General features: G+C 38.2%; 2 protein-coding genes and 1 non-coding gene across 7 annotated transcripts in view; 1 reads left to right on the plus strand and 2 right to left on the minus strand.

The window, feature by feature from the left end:
- Positions 1-1,715: 1,715 nt before the first annotated feature.
- Positions 1,716-11,456, plus strand: TEFM (transcription elongation factor, mitochondrial). 2 transcript variants are annotated; one of them, XM_037494307.2, is made up of 4 exons: positions 1,716-1,839; positions 2,630-3,093; positions 5,917-6,066; positions 10,522-11,454. In XM_037494307.2, exons 1-4 carry the CDS (start codon positions 1,809-1,811, stop codon positions 10,957-10,959), a joined length of 1,083 nt encoding a protein of 360 aa, XP_037350204.1. In that variant the 5' UTR covers positions 1,716-1,808; the 3' UTR covers positions 10,960-11,454. The 2 variants fall into 2 exon arrangements, with proteins under 2 accessions (XP_037350204.1, XP_054544730.1); XM_054688755.1 differs by lacking the exon at positions 5,917-6,066 and having other exon boundaries at positions 10,522-11,456.
- A 1,079-nt stretch (positions 11,457-12,535) lies between these two features.
- ATAD5 (ATPase family AAA domain containing 5) overlaps positions 12,536-25,452 on the minus strand; it is a 42,487-nt gene continuing 29,570 nt past the window's right edge. The window contains exons 16-23 of one of the 4 annotated variants that reach the window (XM_054688752.1): positions 25,220-25,353; positions 24,328-24,421; positions 20,471-20,535; positions 18,179-18,359; positions 15,663-15,844; positions 14,329-15,173; positions 13,755-13,913; positions 12,536-13,663 (exon numbers count right to left, since the gene is read on the minus strand). In XM_054688752.1, coding sequence (XP_054544727.1) covers positions 13,585-13,663; positions 13,755-13,913; positions 14,329-15,173; positions 15,663-15,844; positions 18,179-18,359; positions 20,471-20,535; positions 24,328-24,421; positions 25,220-25,353 — 1,739 coding nt within the window. In that variant the 3' untranslated portion in view covers positions 12,536-13,584. The remainder of the gene's footprint in view (positions 13,664-13,754; positions 13,914-14,328; positions 15,174-15,662; positions 15,845-18,178; positions 18,360-20,470; positions 20,536-24,327; positions 24,422-25,219; positions 25,354-25,452) is intronic. The other 3 variants (XM_054688753.1, XM_054688754.1, XM_037492623.2) reach the window with 3 other exon arrangements.
- Positions 20,312-20,417, minus strand: LOC119233103 (U6 spliceosomal RNA). The gene has a single exon (XR_005122263.1). It is a non-coding gene; the product is annotated as a U6 spliceosomal RNA (small nuclear RNA).

Raw genomic sequence — 25,452 nt, forward strand, 5'->3', positions numbered from 1 at the left:
AAATTCCCAATATTTCTAAATTTCCATGAATAATTCTTGTTTTTTTTTTAAGATTTCTTTATTTATGCATACAAGAACTGGGGTACAGGCCAGAGGCTTGGGGGGTGAGTAGATTCACCAGAGACAGCAGGGAACAGGCCAGGCAGACTGACCAAAGTACACTGCTGAGGGGAGCAGCGGGCATCAGGAGAGGTCTGCTGCACCATGTGTGCAGCTCCCTGGCCTGCCGGGGATCCAACTCGTGTTGCTGAGGCTGCGGATAGCTTCATAGGTTGCGTCTTAATTCTTTGTGCCACCAGGGAGGCCCGCCATGAATAATTCTTATTAACACTTAGGATCCACCACATCGTCATTGCCTCCCGACAGTAGCTACACACGGCTACTTCATAAAGACACAAAGTCATCATTTTTCCCTTCAAAAGTCACCTCCCTCCTGGTTTTCCTGTTCTTTTTCACAAAGCTAGTCTTTCCATCTTCCAGAAAGAATTCATTATGTTAGGGGGAAAGGATGTCCTGAGATAATCCCATACAGGCTTTGTGGACTCCACCCCCACTGCAGACTAAAGCCATCAAGACATTGGGAAAGACAAATCCCATCACCACCAAAGGGAAGGTGGCTGGGACCTGAGGGTGGAGTTGGGCAGTCAGGTTGGATATAAAAACCAAACACGTGGGCCTTGGGGTCTCTGGCTCTGTGATCACTGGCCTCCTGGCTTCACGGCTCCTGGCTGGCGGCCAGCTCTCAGAGCGCCATTTTGGGATTCCTAATCCGCGGATCCGGTAGGACTCATTTAAAACTTTGTCTCCCACTTTTCTCCCAGAGCTGTACATTTCCTCATTTCCCCTTCCCTTGTAAATAAACCTTTATTAACCTTTCTCATGTGCCTGCAGTAAAACATTAATAGGTCCTTTTAAGCACACGGGTGAGGACCCACAGTCAGGCACCCCGTTTTGTATCGGGGTTGCTCTACAACAATTACTTTCCATTCCTTAACACTGCCAGAGTTCAAGTCCTTAAGTCTTTATGGCTGCCTGCATTACTTCTCGTTTCCTTTCTTTGTTCCCAGTCTCTTCACCACAGTCCAGCCTCATACTGCTATATATGGCTAGTAAGCTAGCAACACACCTCAGTCTGGCTCTGCAAAAGCCTCAGTGGTTTCCGGTTACCTGGTGGGGCCATTTAAAGTTCCACCCCGCATTCATGGCCATTCCAAATTTGCCTCTGGCATCACCTTCCTTCCAAATGAAATACTGCTCGGACTTTTAAGGAGCAGCTCCGAAGCAACCCACTCTTATCTCGGCCTTCCCCGCTCCCCTCATTGCATGCCGGTTCCCTGCTGGGTTCTGAACCTCTCCCAGTTAGCCCATTCTCCCTGGTAATATGATTATTTGTGTACCTGGCGCCCCAACCTGGCACCTTCATTTTAAGTGCTTAGAAGAAACGCAAGGGAATCCCCCAGAAGGGACTTTGCTAATTACGGGCAAAAACTGACCCATCCATGTCCTTCCTAAGGATTTGATTCAGCCGCTGTCAGGGGCCGGGTGGCAAGCAAACGTTTCCCCGAGGCAGTGGAATAGGGCGCGGGCTGCTCTGGGGCTGGGACCAAGGAGCAGCGCCGCGCCCGCGTCCGGCCCCAGCCGCGCTCTGGCCCGCCCACTTCTCGGCGAGCTCCTCCTCCCGCCCGCCCAGGAACGCGGCTTCGGCAGGAACCTCGCGAAAGGTCGGACACTTCGGGGAGCGGACGCAGGAACCGGAAGTCAGTGGAGGAAGCCTGGACTGTGGGAGCTACTGATTTATAACGTGGAGGATGAGCGTAATGAGTCTCATTTTGGCGGGAGGTAGGGTTCTGGAGTGGTGGGTTCGTTTCCCGGCTTTCCCTCAGCCCCTGGTTCTGGAGTGTTTCACCGCTGACGGCCCATGTCCAGGTCTCCCCCTTGGAGCCCTAACTGAGCAGTCGGAGCGATTCTGGTCCCCAAGCTTTGGAGCGGACCTAGGCTAGGGGTTCACGATCAACTTCTAGCGAGACTGGGCCGCGGGTGGAGGGTTCGGCTTCTAACCGCTGAGGGCTTACTTTTGGCTACATTATTTTCCCATAGCTGGGATTTCAGGGTAATTGTCTGTTAATTGCACAACCATACAAGTTGTTTTTTGGTATGGTTTTTCTTGCAGAGACATAGTCATGGTGGAAATCTTGAAACATGCACAGAAGAAAATTAAAATCATAAAATGTACCACTTAGCTAAAACATTTCTTATAAATGGGTAAGGTTTAATTTTATTTGGTTGCACCAGAACTAGTGAAACTGGAAAAGTAATTTCACTAGAGAAACTTGTGAAAACAAGTATTAGATGAGAAGTTACAAAAAAGGTCCCTTGAAGGTTGAAAATATCAAAAACATTAAAGCAATTGAAAGTATTGTTTTAAATACATACATGCATACTTCTTAATGGACGTAAGATTTCTAGGTAGTAAAACTTAGGGCTTAACACAAATGAGAAGACATTTCTCATGAATAAAAATCTCTTTTTAAAAATATGTTTGCATATTACCAAAAGGAAATTTCAATTTATAAGTTAATACTTTTAATTTGTAATATAAAATTACTGTTTTGCTAAATTTTTATTCTAGGGAGGTGGAGATATTTTCCAGTTCCGCTAGAGTCATCCTTGTTCCAGACCCTACATAATTCCTGCTGTCGGAAAAAATCTACTGCTCCTATGAACGTTATTCCCAGTGTTGATTTTTGTCATGAAAATGCAGAGGAGTCTGGTAATGCACTTAATAAACTGTTCTCTTCAGAACAGCAGGCTTCCATCTTGCATGTATTGAATACAGCATCTAATAAAGAACTTGAGGCTTTCAAACTGCTTCGTGGAAGAAAGTCCAACAATATTGTACAGCATAGAGAAAAGTTCGGGCCATTTCAGAATTTGGAGAGTTTAATGAATGTGCCCTTGTTCCAGTATAAAACTACCATTCAAGTTTGTAACTCCATTCTTTGTCCAGAGACTGGGCAGAAAAAAAGACAGTTACGGGAAAACCGGCTCTTGAGAAAGCTCATCAAACCAGATATAGGAAAAGAAAGACTTAAGGTATATTCTTTTTCTTAATGTCTCTTATGCTGCCTAAATTATTGAGAACCTGCTCCAAAAAACACTATTCTGTACACTAATACATAGTTCCTCAGGCAAATTGGAGTTATGTTGGTGGGTCCAGACAGACCCAGTAGTACATGACCTTTACCAAATAATAAGATGTAAGATGGTAAATTGTCACTTTAAAGGAGAGAGAACTGTGAGCTGTGATTGTTGAGGACTTTTTTTTTTTTAAAGATTTATTTATTTTTTATTTATTTATACAAGCACTGGGTACAGTCAGAAGCGCGGGAGGGGGAGAGAATTCACCAGAGCCAGAGCAGGGAGCAGAGCAGGCAGAAGGACTGAAGTACACTGCTGAGGGGAGCAGCGGGTGGCAGGAAAGGTCTGCACGCCATGTGGGACCCTCCTCAGGTGGCTGGGGAGCAGCCAGGGATCGAACCGGCGCTGCAGAGGCTGCAGGCAGCTTCGCAACCCAGCACTCAACTGGTGCGCCACCGGGGAGACCCTGTTGGGGACTTTTAATGGAAGCCTTGATCCTGAAGGAGAGAATTAGGCTAACTAGGAGTGGAGGGGATTCTAAGAAGAAAGAACTATTGATGTAGAGAAGTAGGTCTGTGCAAGTTTTGTTTTAGAAGTCTTATGGCCAAGGAGTGACTTTAGTAAAATATATCAGTCTTCCAATAGAATATATTTTGTATTCCTCCCATCCTCCTTTAAAAGCATTCTGAAAGCAAAGCTTTTTCAGTATTATCTTAAAAAATAGTTATTATTTGGCATATCAAATATTAAGCTTTGGAGGTACCTAGGCCATATGTAGTAAAATTTTCATACCTTATGTACCCTTTTTTTCACAACTAGTGGTTCCAGTTATTGGGGAATAGAATACATTTTGAAAAATAGAGCTGATGAATTATACTATACTTGATGAAAACTATGGATCCTCTTCCCAGAAAAAAATAACATGCGTGAGTGTGTGTGTGAGAGAGAAAATTTCTCACACATACAGAATATTGCATACTTTTATTAGAGGATTTGCTGGTTTCATTAAGTCCATAGACTCTAGATGTAATTCCTGTTGTAATTGATCTGGAACAAAGTTGAACCAAAATTTTCTGGGTTTTGGCCTTTCATTTAAATTTATGACTGAAATTACTGTTTACACTAAGATTATAGTGGCTTTGCATCTTTAGAGGGCCAGGATCTAAAGTCAGTTTGGTTTTTTTTTTTTTTTGGTGGGACCGTCGCCGGTGGCTGGGGAATGAACCGGCGCTGCAGAGGCTGCAGCCCAGCGCTCAACTGCTGCGCCACTAGGGGAGGCCCTAAAGTCAGTTTTTATGGAGAAAATTATGCAGTAAAGTCCTTGAAAAAAAATATATTGCCCATGAGGTACTGGGTTCAACCTGGCTCAGTAATTCTTAGGCACAGTAAAGCTTGAGGTCATTGAGCTAAAAAAAAGAAAACCAAAAGAAGGCCTACATTTTGTAGCTGTCTGGACATCCAAGCTACTATGCCTTTAAGATATTTATTCATTCCTTAGCAGTGAAAGGGAGATAGCATTAGAATTATTAATTATATATCCTGCTTATCTGCCTCTGTATCTGTAGAGCATAATCAATTGTTTGTCCAATAATAATAAATCATTTAGGAGTGAGGTGATGCCATTGTGCTATAGCTCCAGCCCAAACTTAGAATTAAATCTATATATCCAATTATTTATTATACAACTCCCCTTAGAAGCCCTATGGGCAACCCAAACTTAATACAGTAGAGGACTCATTTTCCTACTTTCCTAAATTGATCTGCCTTGTGCTATCATCTTGATTAATGATGCCTGTCATTGAAATAAAACTATATGGGATTACCCTAGGATCCTCCTTTATCCCACTCAAAGTCTACTCCCATTATATCTGATCTGTTTCTTGTCCTTCTCACTACCATTGTCTTTGTCATATGACAGGCACCTAATGCAGATCCCTTCTCTGGTCCATCATCCATACAGCTGTCAAGTGATTTTTCTGAAATGTAAATCTCATGTCATGCTTGGGGCCTCCCTGAAACTCTCATAATAAAGCAAGTTACTTTTTACAAAAATCTGTCTACCCCTCTTCGCTTGGAATGGAGCCTTACTCCATTCCCTGAGTGTAGGATGTCAGAGAGCCTATCTTTGTGGACATCTGTGTGAAATGACTTACTGTTTACATTTTATGGTCCTCTAGTAAAGTCTTCCTTACCTATTTTTTCTCTCTATCATGTAACTGTTTAATGGTGGCATTTCTTATATGGTTGTTTCCCAGTGTCTATCACAGTGCCTGGGAACATTTGAATGCATAGTTTGAGCTTGGTGCTGAGATCTTGTAAAGGTTCTTCATCTATAACTGGTATCATCATCCACATCTCCTGCATTTCTTTAACAATTCACAGTTCATAAACTGTAAATAAATTCCTATCACAAATTAATTTGACATTCTGGCTTGTAGCTTAAAGTTTATATTTGTTAAGACCTCCCTGGTGGCGCAGGTGGTTGAGTGCTGCACTGTGAAGCTGTCCGCAGCTTCTGCAGTGTGAGTTCCATCCTGGCCGACCGGTGAGAATCCCACATGGCGCAGCAGACCTCTCCTGCCTCGCCCGCTGCTCCACTCAGCAGTGTATTTCATCAGTCTGCCTGTTCTGTTCCCCACTCTGTCTCTCGTGAATCCTCTCATCCTCCTGCGAATCTGGCCTGTACCCTGGTTCTTATATAAATAAATAAATCTTTTAAAAAAAAAGTTTATATGTTAAAATAGTTAAAATTTTAAGTAAATCAGTCTTTCATTTTAGGCAGTTAACAGTATCGTGTCCATTGTTTTTGGTACTCGAAGAATTGCCTGGGCTCACCTTGATCGTAAATTGGCAGTACTTGACTGGCAGCAAAATGAATGTTGCCGATTGATTAAAGGAACGTACCCATCATCTGTCTATTTTGAAAAGGTAAGTTAATTGCATCTCCATATTGCTAGCTTCTAGAGCTCCTTGTGTGCTTTAATCAAGTTTCAAAAGGAATATAATAAAATAGTAAGGATGGGTTTTTATTTGGTACTTATTACCCATTCCTATTATGTTTTTCTATCACCTATATTTAGAAGTTAAATCTTCACTTACTTCAAGAAATACCTTACATATTAAAGATACTGAGGGTTTTCCCTGGTGGCCTAGGGGTTAAGTCTCAGTGCTGTCACCTACACAGCCTGAGTTCGATCCCTGGCCAGGGAGCTAACCTACATGCGGCACAGATCTTTCCTGTCTTGCTTGCTGCTCCCCTCAGCAGTGTATTTCAGTATATCTACCTGTTCTGCTCTCCACCCTGTCTCTGGTGAATCCTCTCACCCCCACACCTCTGGTTCTACACCCCAGTTCTTCAGTAAACAATTTATAAAAAAAGACACTGAGAAAATCAATAATATTTAAATGTTATAAAACTTTATCAGTAATGCTTATTCTAAAGCTTATTTTTCAAAATGCTATCACATATTATCTCATTTGTGTTTTCAAAACCATGTGAAATGGGCAACAATTTTCATTCTGGTTATACCTATAAAAACTAGTTCAGTCAATCAGTCTGTGATGGATGAGTTGCGAGGTGACTGAGTCTAGGCTAGTTCTAACTTTGTTCTACCCTAAAAGGTGTTTTTTTTTTTTTTTTTTTTAAAAGATTCATTTATATAAGAACTGGGGTACAGGCCAGAGGTGTGGGAGGGTGAGAGGATTCACCAGAGACAGAGTGGGGAGCAAAACAGGCAGACTGATGGAAAAGACTACTGAGGGGCACAGCAGGCACAACAGGAGAGGTCTGCTGCGTCATGTGGGTATCTCCCTGGCTGGCTGGGAATCGAACCGGCACTGCAGAGGCTGCGGACAGCTTCACAGCTCTGCTCTCAACCTGCTGTGCCACCGGAGAGGCCCAAAGGTGTTTTAATTGAATATTGTTTTGTAACATTTGTAGCATTTCAGGTGTACACCTTTTAAATCAACACCTGTATCTACTACATTAAGTTTGCCACCATAATTCTAGTTTTCATCCATCACCATACAATTAATCCTTTTTACCCAATTTAACCACTTCTCTTCCCCCTTTTGGCAGCCACCCTCATTTGCTTAGTCTAAGCCTGTTTTTGTTTTGTTTTCATTCATTCATTTGTTTGTTTTTCCTTATATACCTCATATAAGTGAAATCATGTTTGTCCTCATTCTGACTTTTTTCACTAAGCATAATACTCTCCAGGTCAGTCTATGATGTTGCAAATGATAAGATTTCTTTTCATAGCTGAATAGTATTCCATTGTGTACGTATACCATATGTTCATCATTCACCTATCAGTGGACATTTAGGTTGTTTCCAACTCTTGGCTCTTGTGAATAATTCTGTGATGACCATGATGGTGCATCTGTCTTTTCAAATTGGTGTTTTTGTTTTCTTCAGCTAAATACCCAGAAGTGGGGTAGCTGGATCATCTCCGTCATATTTTCCATAGTGGTTGCACCTCCTATCAACAGAGTGCAGAGGGTTCCCTTTTTCCAACACTTTTTTTTTTTAAAGATTTATTTATTTATTTATACAAGCACTGGGTACAGTCAGAAGCGCGGGAGGGTGAGAGAATTCACCAGAGCCAGAGCGGGGAGCAGAGCAGGCAGAAGGACTGAAGCACACCGGAGGGGAGCAGCGGGCAGCAGGAGAGGTCTGTGCGCCATGTGGGACCCTCCTCCAGTGACCAGGGAGCAGCCTGGGATCGAACCAGCGCCGCGGAGGCCTCGGGCAGCTTCGCAACCCAGTGCTCAACCGCTGCGCCACCGGGGAGGCCCTCAACACTTTTTTTTAAATTAGCCATTCTCACAGGTTTGAGGTGATAATTTCATTGTTTTCATTTGCTTTTTTTTTTTTTAATAAAAGATGAACATCATTTTATGTGCCTGTTGACCACCTATATGTCTTTGGAGAAGGGTGATTTCAGGTCCTCTGCCCATTTTTTAAAACAGATTTGTTGCCGGATATTAACAAATCCAGTATGAGTTATGTTTTTGGATATTAACCCCTTGTCTGATAAATGATTTGCAAATATCTTCTCCCATTCAGTAGGTTGCCTTTTCATTTTAATGGTGGTTTCTTTCACTGCAGTAGTCCCATTTGTTTACTTGTGCTTTGTTCCCCTTGCTGTTGGAAATGTATCCACAAAGCTATCACTGTGGTTGATGTTGAGTTTAACCACCTATATTTTTTTCTATTTATTTTATTGTTTCAGGCCTGATATTGAAGTCTTAAATTTACCTTGAATTAATTTTTGTGTGTGGTTTAACATTGTGACCTAGTTTCATTCTTTTACATTTGTACAGTTTTCCCTTTTATTGAAAATTATTTTTCCTTCTCTGTTGAATGTTTGACTCCTTTGATGTAAATTAGTGTCCATATATATCCTGGGGCTCTCAGTTATGTCTCATTGATCTGCATGTCTGTATTCTAATACCATGCTATTTTTTTTTTTAATAATAAATTTTATTGTTATATTCCCCATACAATTGCAGCCCCCCCATTCTGACCCCAATCCCTCCCCTCCCGCCCCCGCCCCCCAAAAAAGTGTCTCTGGTTCATAGTTTTTTGTTGATTTTGATTTTCACTTCCTTATAGTTATTCATTTTCCTGGTCCCTTATTTAAGTTTTCTAGATTCCTGCTATGAGTGAGACCATCCGGTATTTTTCTTTTTCTTTCTGGCTTATTTCGCTGAGCATGATCCCTTCCAGCGCCATCCATGTTGCTGCAAATTGCATGTGTTTATCTTTTTTGAATGCTGAGTAATATTCCATGGTATATATGTACCACATCTTCTTGATCCAGTCATCTATTTTTGGGCATTTGGGCTGTTTCCAAAGCTTAGCTATTGTAAACAGTGCTGCTATAAACATAGGGGTGCAGGTGTTCTTTGGAATTGATGTTTCTGTGTCCTTTGGGTAAATACCTAGGAGTGGAATTGCTGGATCATATGGAAGCTCTATGTTTAGTAGGTCCAGAAATCTCCACACAGCTTTCCACAGTGGTTGGACCAGTTTGCACTCCCACCAACAGTGCAGAAGAGTTCCTTTTTCTCCACACCCTCGCCAGCATTTGTTGTTGCTAGTTTTTTTAATATGTGCCATTCTCACTGGTGTAAGATGGTATCTCATGGTAGTTTTGATTTGCATTTCCCTGATGGCAAGTGATGTTGAACATTTTTTCATATGCCTGTTGGCCATTTGCATTTCCTCTTCAGAGAAGTTTCTTTTTAGCTCTTCTGCCCATTTTTTGACTGGATTATTTTCTTTGTTGTTGTTGAGTCTCATCAGCTCTTTGCAGATTTTTGTGATCAGTCCTTTATCATTAGTGTTGGGTGCAAAAATGTTCTCCCAGTTGGTGGGGTTTCTCTTTGTTTTTGTTATTGTCTCTTTTGCTGTGCAGAAGCTCTTTAATTTGATGTAGTCCCAGCTGTTTATCTTTGCCTTCACTATCACTGCTTTGGGTGATGTGTCTGTAAAGATGTCTTTGATGTGCAAATCACGTAGTGTTTCGCCTATATTTCCTTCTATATATTTTATGGTTTCAGGTCTTTTTTTTTTTTTTTGTGGGACCCTCACTGGTGGCTGGGGAACGAACCAGTGCTGTAGTGGCTGCGGACAACCTCGCAGCCCAGTGCTCAACCACTGTGCCACCAGGGAGGCCCTGGTTTCAGGTCTTATGTCTAGTTCTTTAATCCATTTTGAGTTGATTTTTGTGTATGGTGTGAGGTAGTGGTCAAGCTTCATTCTTTTGCATGTAGCGACCCAGTTTTCCCAGCACCATTTATTGAACAAACTTTCTTTGCTCCAATGCATAGTCTTTGCTCCTTTGTCAAAGATTAGTTGACCATAAATCTGTGGGTTTATTTCTGGATTTTCTATTCGATTCCATTGGTCTGTATGTCTGTTCTTGTTCCAATACCATGCAGTTTTGATGATTATGGCTTTGTAGTAATACCATGCTATTTTGATTGCTTTGTAGTATAACTTAGTAAGGGATAGTGACACCTTCACCTTTCTTCCATTTTCTCAGAATCATTTTGCTATTTGAGGCCTTTCACAATTGCTTTAAGGTTAATAAATCTTAAACTGTGTAATCATAAAGCCAGTATAGATTTTAGAAATTATGAAACCCATTTACAAATGAGGAAACTGATACTTAGATGGCTTGTTTTAGCTCTGTTCCTGGTAGAACCATGACCAGAAGTTGGCTGATTCCTCCATAAAATCCCTGTTCAATTACTCCAAAATTGTCATTATCAAAATTATAAAAATTTCATAATTGTATTTTGAAAGTAAAAATGGGGACAGAGAGGGAACCCAAACAAAATTTAATTATTTCTACTCTTTATTTTTTCTTTTAGATTTCTTCACTCATTTCAAAGATGCCTAAAGCTGACTTCTATGTTATGGAAAAAATAGGACTTTCAATTCAGAACACAACTCTGTTTCCTGTAATGTTACATTTTCATATCTTGGAAGCCATGCTCTATGCCCTGTTAAATAAAACTTTTGGCCAGGATGGCCATCATCAGGTACTTAGCATGAATCGAAATGCAGTGGGGAAGCACTTTGAACTGATGATTGGTGACACACGGACTAGTGGAAAAGATCTAGTGAAGCAGTTCCTCTCAGATTCTGTACTGAAGCCAGACCCTCGGGTATTCTTCCCATCAGATAAGATAGTCCGCTACAGACAGCTGTTTTCATCTACTGAACAAAACAGAGTAGAAGAGTTGTATGACTCATTATTACAAGCTGTTGCCTTCTATGAATTAATAGTTTTTGACACTGAACATTAAAATTCTGAGGTTAATTATCTTATTTTTAAAGTTTCAATAATTTGTATTTATTAGCTCTAGTGCTATTAAAAAAACTGTTTTGAAAATCCATGGTAATAAAGAAAACATGTTTGAGTGTATTCAAATGTTTGAAGTTAGATTTTTGGCTGTTGAGTATTTTACACAGTAATAAGCCAAGGCCAAATCAGTATCTTATGAGATTCTGTGCCTTTTAGGTTTTAAAAAGTATTTAACAATGAGATCGTCCATGAAATTTGCCAAAACAAGAAACAAAGTTATCTCCATTTGAAAGCAGATACCATATAGAGGATTTGCATACTTTTACTGTTAAAATAGGGAATGATTTATCTGGGTGGTGCTTATGGGAATAAAACTAAATATAATGGACAACACAAGAATGGACTCCTCTTCTTACTCTGTAAGTAGAATGTGGTTTGATATAGTCTCCAAAAGGTGGTTTTCAGTTCAATCTACTAGACCCTTGTTTATTAGGCTCATTTTTTTTTTTTTTTGGCTCATTTTTTTACTGTGAAATAATTTACTTGACAGAAACCATCTTTTGAGAAAATAGCACTTTCCCCCACATTTCCCCATTTTCCATTTTTACCTTAGTTCAGTCCCTCATTTATTTCACCTATACTCAATCCAAGACTCTTTGATGTCAAAACATTGTCTTTTTCCTCCCTTTGACTTAAAAGTAAAATATACTCGTTGGAAAAATTCAAATTATCAGAAATATATAAAATAAGTGAAAGTTCTCCCTTCCTGCACCAAATCCTCAGGAGTTTGGTGGCCACTCTGGGCTTGTTGCCATACAGATGTAAATCTCTACTTTTACATACGTGGTGGTATGCACAAACATCTGTACCTTAAAATTGTCCATACTTTAAACTGCATGTTTAAATTATTCTCTTTCTTCCAAACTACCTCTTTTGCCATTGCTTCATATTTTGGTAAACAGCTCCACCAACCAACCAGTTGTTCATGTTGGATATATGGCTTTCTGCCTTCCACATATTTCTGTAAGTGTAAGTGAAAATGTCTGTTTTAGACATAAGATACTGTATGTTGAAAGATCATTAACATTTGGTTACTTTCACCACACAAGTACATCTAAATCTTACAGAAATATGTCATCCGAAGGAGAAATTTTCCCCAAAACTATACTAAACCTCAAAAAGATTAAATGTGTTCCTAGTACAGAGGAAAATACCCCTATTATTTCTTGATTTTTGAACATTTAAGTACAATTCTGGGAAGTTACTTTACATTGGTTCTTTTGATTACTGAGAATTAGAATTTTCTAGTAATGAAGACCAAATTAACAGTGAAAGCAATTGGTAGGTTATAAATTCTTTGAGTTCAAAAGGAAAAGAAAATTCGCATACTTTTAAAAAACGCTTTAGATGTTACTGTCTTCTGTAGAGATGAAACCTACAAAATATAGTTTATATCCAAACTCTGCAATACCCATATTTACCCAGATGCTTACCTCTGGAATTTCTATTTAAATATTGTATAAAGCCTTTTAGCTTTAACCTTTAATTAGATCAATATATTCTCAATATAAGTTATGTTAAATAAGAGGTAAAAACATACATATTTGTAAACAGGTATACATCTATATTTTTCAGCTGTACAAAATTAGGATCCTCACCATTTGAGTTGGAATTATAATTCATAAGATAGTATAACAAAATACTAAGCTAACATATAAACACTTGAAAAAGGAAACCTCAGATATACCTGATCGTCTGACTATAAAATGATTTTAAGTAAAATGTATATTTTTAAAACTTAAAAATATTTTCTCTCGAAAAGCAGCCTCACATAGAAATGGCTATTATATAGAAACCTTATAACAGAATCCATGTTTGTTACAGTTTTAATGAATACCAGTTTATCCAAAATAGATGTATTCACATCATTAATATCTTTATGAAAGAAAGCATGATATAAAAATACAAGGAAAATGTACAAGGAAAATGATTAAAATTGGCAAAATAGACAAGATATATATGTATGGTTGCTAAAAATGATTAATGAAAACTACAATTCATAATCTTGATTTCACTTGGCCAACAACATTCAGTGATTCAATGGTAAACTTGCTGGAGGAGTACACTAGAAATAAAAGAATCAAGATTATCTTAATTTTCGAAAAGTTAAGCATAATTTCCTTCCTAGGAAGTTTTCTATGTATTATATATGTGATTTTGCATTGGGTAAATATATTTAAAAAGAATATCACTGAGGTGACTGATATTTACAAGTGCTGATACTTGGCTGAGACAGGTGGATTAAGAGTAACAGAAAAGGGAAAACTATGAATTAAGTTAGCACCGAAACATCTTTAGAAATACTTTAGTGAATTCTACCTTCTATAAACAGCTCACTCACAAAAAATACTCCAAAAAGCTAAACTTGATGATACAGACATCCAGAGGGAAAAAATACTACTACAATCATAAATACAATTTGTAACTCAGCTTTTTTCATTTAAATATTTGCACACTAATAAAAATATACAGTCTTAAATTTACATTAAGTTCTTCCATGAAAATCCATATAAAAATGTGCCTTAAGGACCACATCACAATCTGTACAAGGCATTAATGTGGAATATTAAGGGAAGCCAGCTGCCAAAGTGCTCACAGTCTCTTTTGAAATGTTAAGATGAATTCCTTCAAGATAGTGCAGGAACCTGTCAAAATTACAAGAAGAAAAGACATTTCCATCAGATGAAAATATTAATCTTGAAAGTTATCTAAAATTAATTTTATAAACTTTTTTACCTTCTTTTATTTTTTCCTTGTTCTTTTAGCTTCTCAGTCCTACAAATGTTTCGAAGAGTTGGCAAGTATTCAGTTATACTAGCTTGTCTATTACCCAGGTTCAGAAGGGATCGGCTAGAAAACACACTTTTAATGACTGCTATCCTCTTCCAAGCACTGCTGTAAATGAAAAGTAATATATTACTTTATTTGTAATGCCCAACAAAAATGCCACACTCCCAAAGACATCCAGTCTCTGCTCTGCTTCTATTCTATACTGGATTAAATGGAGTCCAGATTAATTTACTGTGTCATTTTCAACACACCAGTCACTCCCATATGAAAAATCTTCAGTGGCTATCTGTCATCTACCACAGCATTATCCAAACCCCTTCCCCTGTCATTCAAGTCTTCCAAGTCTTGCCCACACTCATCTCTCATTTCCTTTTCCATAATCAGTCTGGTCTTAACTACCTCATTAGAAGCTACATAATCAACATTACAGGTTAACCACTATCAGTAAAGCTGAATATTTCAAAATTAGAAGAATATTAATATTCCTTTTACATTTATTATTGAAAAAAATAAAACTTACTCCAAATTAGCAGCTGACTGACTGAAGTACACATTGTTGCGCCTTTGTGAAACATTCAAAGTAAGCTCTTCAGATGGATCTCTTTCTAATTTCTTGCAAGAATTCAAGGTTTCCAATGCTTTCGAAATAGTAGAAGAACATTTAGTGAAGCTGAGAGCTTCTACAGATGCCTTTAATTCTCGGGAGCTTTGAGAAATCCATCCATCATTACTCTCGAGACTAAACTCATCACAAAGTCCACTTTTAACCTTTCCATTTGTCCAACTGAAGTCATTTTTACTAAATTCCTTCCGTTCCCTTACATCAGTTAAAAGGGCATCTAAAAAGGACATGTTATCCATGAACTCAGTAAGAGAATTTAAACAATGAGAAATGAGGGCAGAACATTTTTTTTCTGCTGGCGTTTTAGGAAGACGAGAAATGGATTTATTTAGTTTCTCTGTCTCTGGATTGCTTTCCATGTCACTCACTCTATTTTCTTCTGAATTTGAAGAAGGTGGTGCTGGGGACAGGCTAATATGTTCATCAAAAAAGTCCAATTCAGTGTCAAATAAGTCACTATCATCTAGAGTTACTATCTTTTTCTTATGTTTCTTCTTTTGTGACTTTTTCAATGGCTGCTCTCCTTCAGAATCCTTCCTGGTATGACATTTCATATTTTTTGTTCCTATACTGGTGTCCACACTTACAGATGAACTACCAAAGTTTTCTGTTTCTGGAATGACAGCAACAGGTAATGGTAGAATGAACTCCAGATTACTATATAAGAAATCTACATTCTGCATTTGGAATTCGGTAAGAAGCTGGATGAGCTTATGCCATTCTTCCTTTGTTCTGATTTTGTGCTGAAAAATAATTTTGAATGAAAAAGTGTTATAACTGTATAGTCTGAACATTTTTCTACTCATGAAACAGAATCCCTATTCCATCTTCAGTAATGAGTCAACACTCCTCATAATTTTACCAACCTGTACTCTATGAATACATCAAAATAGACGAATTTTAAAATTAGGACTGTTAATTTGAAGAATTATATTCTTTGATACTCAACATATAACAATTCAATAATCACAAGCCCATTTGCTTAAAAACTACTTCTCTGAAGTAGTTTCTTTCATCTGAAATATTTCCAAGTTCTATTCTAAACCCTGTAGCATGCATTTAGAGCAATGGCCATCTTCTGTTTGTCAAAATGGAATATGTTAAAATCATAAATCTGGAGCTTATACAAATTATAGGCAAATTTAATGAACTTTAAATTCAACAGGCAGGAGAGAATATTGGGAAGATGAAAAGAAACAAATTTAATATTCCAAATTAGATACTGAAAATACCTTTAAAAATGAAAATAAGTCTTCAGATGGAGAAAAAATGTTCTTAAGGCCAAACAAAGTCTCAACACAGCCAGTATCACATTTGGGAAGATCTGTAAGATTCCTTTTAGCATTTTTAGGGTTATTTTTAGAATAAGGATCATCTTCAGAACAAACAAGTTGTACACTTCTGCTATTTCCTCCTACAAAATAAATAAAAGAAAACTTTAGCTGTCCATATTTTTTTTAAAAAAGACTTTTTTTTTTTTAAAGATTTATTTTTATTTATTTATACAAGCACTGGGTACAGTCAGAAGCGTGGGAGGGTGAGAGAATTCACCAGAGCCAGAGCAGGGAGCAGAGCAGGCAGAAGGACCGAAGCACACTGCTGAGGGGAGCAGCGGGCGACAGGAGAGGTCTGCGCGCCTTGTGGGACCCTCCTCTGCTGGCTGGGGAGCAGTCGGGGATCAAACCGGCGCTGCAGAGGCTGCGGGCAGCTTCGCAACCCAGTGCTCAACCGCTGCGCCACTGGGGAGGCCCTCTAGCTGTCCATATTTTTAACAAATTGTAGTAAATGATTATTTGAAATGTAAGCTGGCATTTACCTTTTTTTATTTCTTTTTAACTTATTTTTGTGTAGGAGAACTAGGGTGTAGGCCAAAGGTGTGGGGGGTGAGAGGATCCACCAGAGACAGAGTGGGGAGCAGCAGGTGAGACAGCAGAGGTCTGCTGCACCATAGGTGGGTTAGAGTCCCGGCTGGGGATCGAACTCAGGCCATAGTGATAACAGTGCTAAGACTTAAGCCCTAGGCCACCAGGAAGCCCTGAATTTCCCTTTTTTCAGCTCTATACCCCCATTTTTTGTTTCTCCAAATAGGTAATTAATTCATTAATTAATTCAGTATGTTTGGCATAACATATACAGATTAAGCGAGGGTGGTATTAATGAACTTATAAAACAAGCAAGGACTGTGAATAGGCAAGACACAGAAGAAATACATGTATCCAATAAACGCATAAAAAGATGTGCAGTTTCACTAGTGTTGCTGGAAATGAAAAAACAGTAAGGTGTCATTCACTTTTCACCTATTAAATGGGCGAAATAACCATTAACCTACTTTTGTCAAAATTACAAAAGAGCCATCATATACTCCCTGTGGGGTCTTAAACTTACATAATTATCTTTAGAGGGCAATCTGGCACTACTTATCAAAATGCTAAATGTATATATATCCCAGCTAGCAACCACACTTCTAGAATTCTGAGAGAAATATTCAAGACATGTTCAAGGATATATTTATATAGGCATAAAATTACAGCATGCACATTCACTGCAAGACAAACTGGTAACTTACTAATAGGTAATAGTTAAAATTATGTTACCTCCCTTCTATATTATGGAATATCATACAGCTCTGAAAAAAAGATGGGGTTTAACTGCACATGCGGACACCAGTCAAGTATGAAAAAAAAGCAAGTTTTTTAACAATATATGTAGTATTGGTTAATTTTCTAAATAAGCTGGCAGCAATATTTGTTTATGCACAGAAAAAGGTCTCACTATGGCTACCTTAAAGAAGTAGGGAAGATATTTTACTAATAAATTTTGCACTTTTTGATTTTTCATTGCGTAGGTAACTTTTTTAAAAAAAGGAATAAAAAGCATAGTTAAGAAAAGAAACTATACTTTTTGTCTGCTAAAGTTCTTGATATATATAGCATTTACATCCAGTAGTAAATGATAGTTATTAACTAATTTATCTTTTTTAACATTTATTTTCCAAGTATTATTTATATTTACTTCTATAAAATACTAGAGCTATCAGTTTACAATGAATTAACTATGTAAGTGTGTCTACTTTGAAAAAATGTCTTAAAATTTTGAACTAATCAAAGAAAACTGATAGGGGGTTAACATTATAGAACTTCACCTTGCTTTTTTTATTTAAATATTTATTTCCCAAAGCAGGATCTGTAACTACAGAAATGGGACTATGGAGCATGGAAATCACAAACTATAAACTTCTTCAGAGAACGAACCATGTCTCACTCATGTAAGCACAGAACCTGGTGTGGAGAGTGTTCCCAGTAAATGTCTGTGACTTGAATCAGATAACAATGACAGATAACAATTTTATTGATGAGAAGCAAAATAAAGCACTTCTGAAATAACAAAGTTATTAGAAAAAAAAAACAGAATTTTAGCCTATTGAAGAAGTCAAAAGGGAACTTACAGTACAATATAAAAATAATTCATAAATATGAAAACACCACCAGTACACTTTTTAATAAGGAAAAACACCTGCTAAATAATTCTATTTGTTTGTAAGAAACTATTTATAAATGTTCAAGCAACAATCTGTTCCAGGTTGTTTAATTGTTTACTCACATTTAATATTTGCAAGTTTTCATCAACAAAGTAGACTGTATACTTACTAACATAACTGGATGCTTAAAATTTTATAATCTTTGTAAATAGTATATATTTTAAAACAGGGTCCCACCATAGAAATTTCTTTTATAACAGATCAACTTACGACAAAGTGATAATGGTCTTTCTTCTAAAAATCCACCTCCACTTCTAATCCAGAATTGTAAGTAAAGGATACTTTTTCTGATATCACAAGTATTTGCAGTTAGCAATGTTACAAAGTCTTTTATATCTGTTCTAAAATTTTCAGTCAAGCAGATCATCTGTAGGTAGCTGGCAACATTTAGCTGAGAAACAGCAGAAAGAGAAACATGGTCAAATATAGAATTAATATGGATAAAATCAAATAAATGGATAACTCCAAGTCCTGGTAAGTATGTGAAAAACACCTCATACATTGCAAATCATTGGAAAAACAGAAAAAATTTTGCAAGGCTCTTATAATGCAAAGTGGACCAACAATTCTATCTTTTTTTAAAATTTATACATGCAAGAACTGGGGTGTAGGTAAGAGGTGTGGGGGTGACAGGATTCACCAAAGACAGAGTGGGGAGCAGAACAGGCAGATCTACCGAAATACACTGCTGAGGGAAGCAGCAGGAGAGAAAGAAGTCTGCTGTGCCATACGTGGTTGCTCCCTGTCTAGGGATCGAACTCTTGCTGCTATGGGATAGGTTGGTATCGCTGAGACTTAACCCCTGTGCCACCAGAGAGGCCCAATTCTATCTCATGAGACTGACAACATCTGTCAGAATGTACATTGACACGTATTTGACAGATACTTAACAAGTAATGTGATACATATGATTTAATGAGTCCTTTTGATATGTGCCATTCTTACTGGTGTAAGGTGGTATCTCATTGTGGTTTTGATTTGCATTTCCCTGATTATAAGGGATGTTAAACATTTTTTCATATGCCTGTTGGCCATTTGTATTTCCTCTTTAGAGATTTTTTTTTTTTAAGTTCTCTGCCCATTTCTTGACTGGATTATTTACCTTGTTTTTGTTGAGTCATGTGAGATCTTTGTATATCTTTGTGATCAGTCTCTTATCAGTTGTATGGAGTGCAAAGATTTTTTCCCACAGTCTACTAAAAATGGAGCTACCATATGACCCAGCAATTCCACTCCTAGGGATCTACCCAAAGGAGACAAAAACAAGAATACCTGTACCTATGTTTATTGCAGCACTATTTATAATAGGTAAAACTTGAAACAATCCAAATGCCCAAAAATAGATGACTGGATCAAGAAGATGTGGTGTGTGTGTGTGTATATATAATATATACACACATATATACACATATATACACACACACACACACAATGGGATTCAGCAATCAAAAAAGATAAACTAATACCATTCACAGCAACATGGATGGAGCTAGAAAGAATTATGCTCAGTGAAATAAGTCAGAAGGAAAAAGAAAAATATTGGATGGTTTCACTTATAAGAGGAATTAGGGGAGCCAAATAAGACATCAGGGGGAAAAATAATAACAATACAAAACATAACAAAACAAAACCAAAAAGACAATTATAAACCAGAGACATGCTGCAGGGGTGGAGGAGGAAGAGGGATCAGCGGGAGGGAGGGAGGAGCATAGGGGACTGTGGTGATAGTGCATGGGTGCATTGGTGAAGGAAATTCTATGGGGACTACACATGGGGAGGGGAAAGCAAACATTGTTTAAAAATGAACAATGATGTAAAAAATATATAAATAAAAAGAAAATTTAAAAAATGATTTAATGAGTCCACTGAAAGAATGGCATAAATAAATCTAAAAAACATAATGTTAAAACCATAAGATATCAAAGGACATATTATGTTTCTTTTCCATTATTTGAAATTTCAGAATAGATGAAACTAATCTAAGTTAATATACATTAGAATAGTGGTTACCTCTAATGGAGAGGAAAATGCTGACTAAAAAGGGGCCAAGATAACCTTGGAAGTGATGGAAGTGTTGATTATTTTGATCTGAATGATGGTCAGATGAATGTTTACATATGTCAATATTCATCAAGTTGTATATTTGAATGCATTTTAACTATGTAAATTTCAGCTCAATTTTCATGTCACCATGAAAAAAACCCAATGATCAATATACTTACTCTGAATAAATGATCAGAAGTTTCTGAGGACTCAAAAATTTAACATATACTTTAGTTGCCACATCTTAAAATCATAACAAGATTATCATAATAAACCACCTTATTTAAAATTCTTTAATCTGAAAACAAGGAATGATTCAGGAATTTGAGCATCACCCCTGAGCAGAGGCCATGCTATTTTCTCTGCCTTGTTCCAATTTTAATATATGTACTGCCAACACAAGCACAATGTTTTATATAATTCTGATATTTAATTTATAATCATCAAAATTCAACTTACCAGTGAAGGAGTATTAAAATTAATTTCTTCAAAGCAGCCATCAAACATTAAACTAAATGTTGGATCTATTGAAAAAAAAATTTTTAGGCATTAGGACCATTAAATAACTTTTCCAATTATACATTTTCTATTAAAATATTCTGCATTTCATCAGTAATGAAAACAACTATCATCATCACTTCTGTGCATTTTAACTATGATGAAGTATCTACTTTTTAAAAAAAAGATTTATTTTATTTATTTATGCATAGAACTGGCGTGTAGGCTAGAGGTGCAGGAGCGGGGTGAGAAGATTCACCAGAGACAGAGTGGGGCGCAGAACAGGTGGATCTACTGAAATACACTGCTGAGGAGAGCAGTGGGTGAGACAGGAGAGGTCTGCTGTGCCACATGTGGGTCAGCTACCTGGCAGGGGATTGAACTCAGGCTGCAGAGGTGATAAGGTTGAGACTTAACCCCTAGGCCACCTGGGATGCCTCAAGTAGCTACTTCTGAATCACAGAGGTAGGTAAGGTAAACCAATGTTACCTTAATCTAAAACATTTTTTTAAAGAAATGAAATTATCATGCAAATTATAAATCCTTAAGGAATTGAAATTCTATCTTGATCCTAAGTAACTATGATCTTATAATTAAACTACCATCTAAGTTGTGATTAGTAAGATTTTTTATCAATACTTTTAGTTTAATCACTAACTACAAATGATCTGTGAATTTTTTTTTCTTCCCTTTAAATTTAATTATTTATTTATACAAGCACTAGGTACAGTCAGAAACGCGGGAGAGTGAGAGAATTCACCAGAGCCAGAACAGGCAGAAGGGCTGAAGTACACTGCTGAGGGGAGCAGTGGGCGGCAGGAGAGGTCTGCACGCCATGTGGGACCCTCGCCCGGTAGCCGGGGAGTAGCCGGGGATCGAACCGGCGCTGCAGAGGCTGCAGACAGCTTCACAACCCAGCGCTCAACCGCTGTGCCACCGGGGAGGCCGATCTGTGAATTTTTAAAGTGGAGTCTAGTATAAGCACATTTTCCTGTAGAAAATTTGAAAAATATGAAAAAAATTACAATATTCCTGATAAATAAGTAAACTATATGAGCTTTGAAAATGAAACATTGGATGTTACTTATTAGGAAGTTAGGCTAACTCTCTTAGGCTGGCGATGGTTTACTTCAGCTAAAATATGGAAAATATGTATCAAGGTGTTATTAGGGATATAGAGGTTGGGTTCCATGAAAAATTCTGACTAGTAATTGAAAGTTGGTAGACTTAATTATAGGTGTCAGGGAGAAATATCTGTTATTTCCTTAGCAAAACCCCTTCACTGACTCATCCGTGAAGCTTGATTGTAGGTTATTGTCAACTCCTAAATATCTAATGCTCAACACAGTGACTCAAAGTAGAACCCATTTTTAAAGTCATTGCTATTTGCAAGATATCATTAATTTTATAATTACTCAAGGCTGTAAATACGCTGCAAATTTGAATAATTCTTAGTGTAAAAAATCTAGGGTTCTCCCCAGTGGCGCAGCTGGTTGAGGGCAGCCCTGTGAAGCTGTCCGCAGCCTCTGTGGCGCGGGTTCGATTCTGGGCCAGCCAGGAAGTTACCCACATGGCGCAGCAGACCTCTCCTAATCTCGTGGCTGCTTCCCTCAGCAGTGTATTTCAATAGATCTGCCCGTTCTGCTCCCCACTCTGTCTCTGGTGAATCCTCTTGCCCTCCCGTGCCTCTGGCTTGTACCCCAGCTCTTGTATAAATAAATAAATCTTTAAAAAAAATAGAAATAGGGCATCCCTATTGGAGCAGGTGATTGAGTGCTACACTGTGAAGCTGTCCACAGCCTCTGCAGCGCAGGTTCGATCCCAGCCAGCTGGAGAGAATCCCACATGGTGCAGCAGACCTTTACTGTCTCGCCCGCTGCTCCCCTCAACAGTGTATTTTGTCAGTTTGCCTGTTCTGCTCCCCGCTCTGTCTCTGGTGAATCCTCTCACCCTCCCATGCATCTGGCCTGTACCCTGGTTCTTGTATAAATAAATAAATCTTAAAAAAAAATAAAAAAAAATAAAAAATCTAGGAATGGATCTCTCTGGTGGCACAAGGGGTTAAGTCTCAACACTATGAAGCAATCCACAGCCACTGTAGCACGAGGTCGAATCCTGGTCAGGGAGCTAACCCACATATGGTGCAGCAGACCTCTCCTGTCTCACTTGCTTCTCCCCTCAGCAGTGTATTTCAGTGGATCTGCCTATTCTGCTCCCTACTCTGTCTCTGGTGAATCCTCTCACTCTCCTGCACCTCTGGCCTATACCCCAGCTCTTGTATGCATAAATAAACAAATCTTCAAAAATTTAGGAATGTCCTTATTTTAGAAAAAAAGGAATTTACTACTATACCTTTTTTTTTAAAAAAGATTTTATTTAGGGCCAAAATACATAGAAGGAAATATAGGCAAAACACTACGTGATATGCACATCAAAGACATCTTTACAGACACATCACTTAAAGCAGTGATAGTGAAGGCAAAGATAAACAGCTGGGACTACATCAAATTAAAGAGCTTCTGCACAGCAAAAGAGACAATAACAAAAACAAAGAGAAACCCCACTGACTGGGAGAACATTTTTGCACCCAACACTGATGATAAAGGACTGACCAAAAAATCTGCAAAGAGCTGATGAGACTCAACAACAACAAAGAAAATGGGCAGAAGAGCTAAAAAGAAACTTCTCTGAAGAGGAAATGCAAATGGCCAACAGGCATATGAAAAAATGTCCAACATCACTTGTAATCAGGGAAATGCAAATCAAAACTACCATGAGATACACCATCTTACACCAGTGAGAATGGCACATACAAAAAAAACTAGCAACAACAAATGTTGGCGAGGATGTGGAGAAAAAGGACTCTCCTGCACTGTTGGTGGGAGTGCAAACTGGTCCAACCACTATGGAGAGCTGTGTGGAGATTTCTGGACCTACTAAACATAGAGCTTCCATATGATCCAGCAAATCCACTCCCAGGACACAGAAACATCAATTCCAAAGAGCACCTGCACCCCTATGTTTACAGCAGCACTGTTTACAATAGCTAAGCTTTGGAAACAACCCAAATGCCCAAAAATAGATGACCGGATCAAGAAGATGTGGTACATATATACACCATGGAATATTACTCAGCATTCAAAAAAGATGTTAAAACACATGCAATTTGCAGCAACATGGATGGCGCTGGAAGGGCTCATGCTCAGCGAAATAAGCCAGAAAGAAAAAGAAAAATACCGGATGGTCTCACTCATAGCAGGAATCTAGAAAACTTAAATAAGGGACCAGGAAAATGAATAACTATAAGAAAGTGAAAATCAAAATCAACAAATAACTATGAACCAGAGACACTCTATGGGGGGTGGGGGGCGGGGAGGGGAGGGATTGGGGTCAAAATAAGGGGGTTGCAATTGTATAGGGAATATAAAAATAAAATTTATCCAAAAAAAAAATAATTAAAAAAAAAAAAAGATTTGATTTATGCATACAAGAACTGGGGTGTAGGCCAGAGGTGCGGGGGGTGATAGGATTCACCAGAGAGAGTGGGGAGCAGAACAGGCAGATCTAATGACATAAACTGCTGAGGGGAGCAGTGGGCGAGACAGGAGAGGTCTGCTGCGCCATATGGGTTAGCTCCCTGGCTGGGGATTGAACTCATGCCACAATGGCTGGCAATAGCTTGATAGTGCTGAAACTTTAATCCCTGTACCACCAGGGAGACCCTACAAGTGGATTTTTTAAGGAATAGTCTCAACTAAAATTAGCTCCCAAAAATTATTTAACCAAAAGTAATTAACTGTCAAATCATTGTTACTTACCACTTGTAGTAAGGATTACAGGTCTTTTAGTTGTTGCCATGAATGTTTTAATTGCATTCAAAAACCCGGCATCTTCTTCAAAAATGACATCAACCTAAGAACCATTTATTAGAATATTAATGTACTGAATAAGAATATACTTACTGGATAAGAGTAATGCAGAACAGTAGCTATACTGCATGTCACAGACAAAATTTATGAATTTATGGACAGTGTGAATTCAGCCCAGACATAAGCTCATAATGTCTGACACCATTAAAAGAGTAAAAATTATTGAACATTACAACCAAAGAAATGCATACCTCTGACTGGATAAATATGGGTCAGAATAATATCTTCATTCATTGAACAAAAATTAAAAACCCTGGGCCTCCCCGGTGGCGCAGCGGTTGAGCACTGGGTTGCGAAGCTGCCCGCAGCCTCTGTGGCGCCGGTTCGATCCCCGGCTGCTCCCCGGCCACTGGAGGAGGGTCCCACATGGCGCGCAGACCTCTCCTGCCGCCCGCTGCTCCCCTCAGCAGTGTACTTCGGCCCTTCTGCCTGCTCTGCTCCCCGCTCTGGCTCTGGTGAATTCTCTCACCCTCCCGCGCTTCTGACTGTACCCAGTGCATGTATAAACAAAACAAACAAACAAATAAATAAATAAATAAAGCATGCCTCTATTAAAAAAAAAAAAAAAAAAATTTTAAAAAAAAAAATTAAAAACCCTGAGTTGCATTAATCATCTTCTAGAAAAATTCTTCCATGGTTGACCTTTTTATTTGCTTTAATATCAAAATAGATACAAGTATTTCTAACTTCCTTGGCTAATCCTTTACAGTAAAATATATGGTAACCTTTTGCATAAGTCTTTATCATGACCCATTGGGAATGTACACATCTGAAAACCTACCTCCTCAAAAAGAATAAGACATGTTGCATTTTTCCTGTTGAGTTCCTCAGCTCCAGATTCTTTGACATTTGAACTAGTTGCACCAATAGACTTAGTCTGAATATTTTGTTTCAGTTCAAGAGAATTTTTGACTCCTGCATAAATAAAATATTTTAGATAAAATCAATTTTTAATAGAACATTGGATACTGAGGTTTTGATAGAAGCTCTCAAACTGAAATCCCCTAGCAAAAC

The sequence above is a fragment of the Talpa occidentalis genome, unplaced genomic scaffold, assembly GCF_014898055.3.
Source record: "Talpa occidentalis isolate TD23 unplaced genomic scaffold, MPIMG_talOcc4v2.1 talOcc4.7, whole genome shotgun sequence".
Taxonomy (NCBI): domain Eukaryota; kingdom Metazoa; phylum Chordata; class Mammalia; order Eulipotyphla; family Talpidae; genus Talpa; species Talpa occidentalis.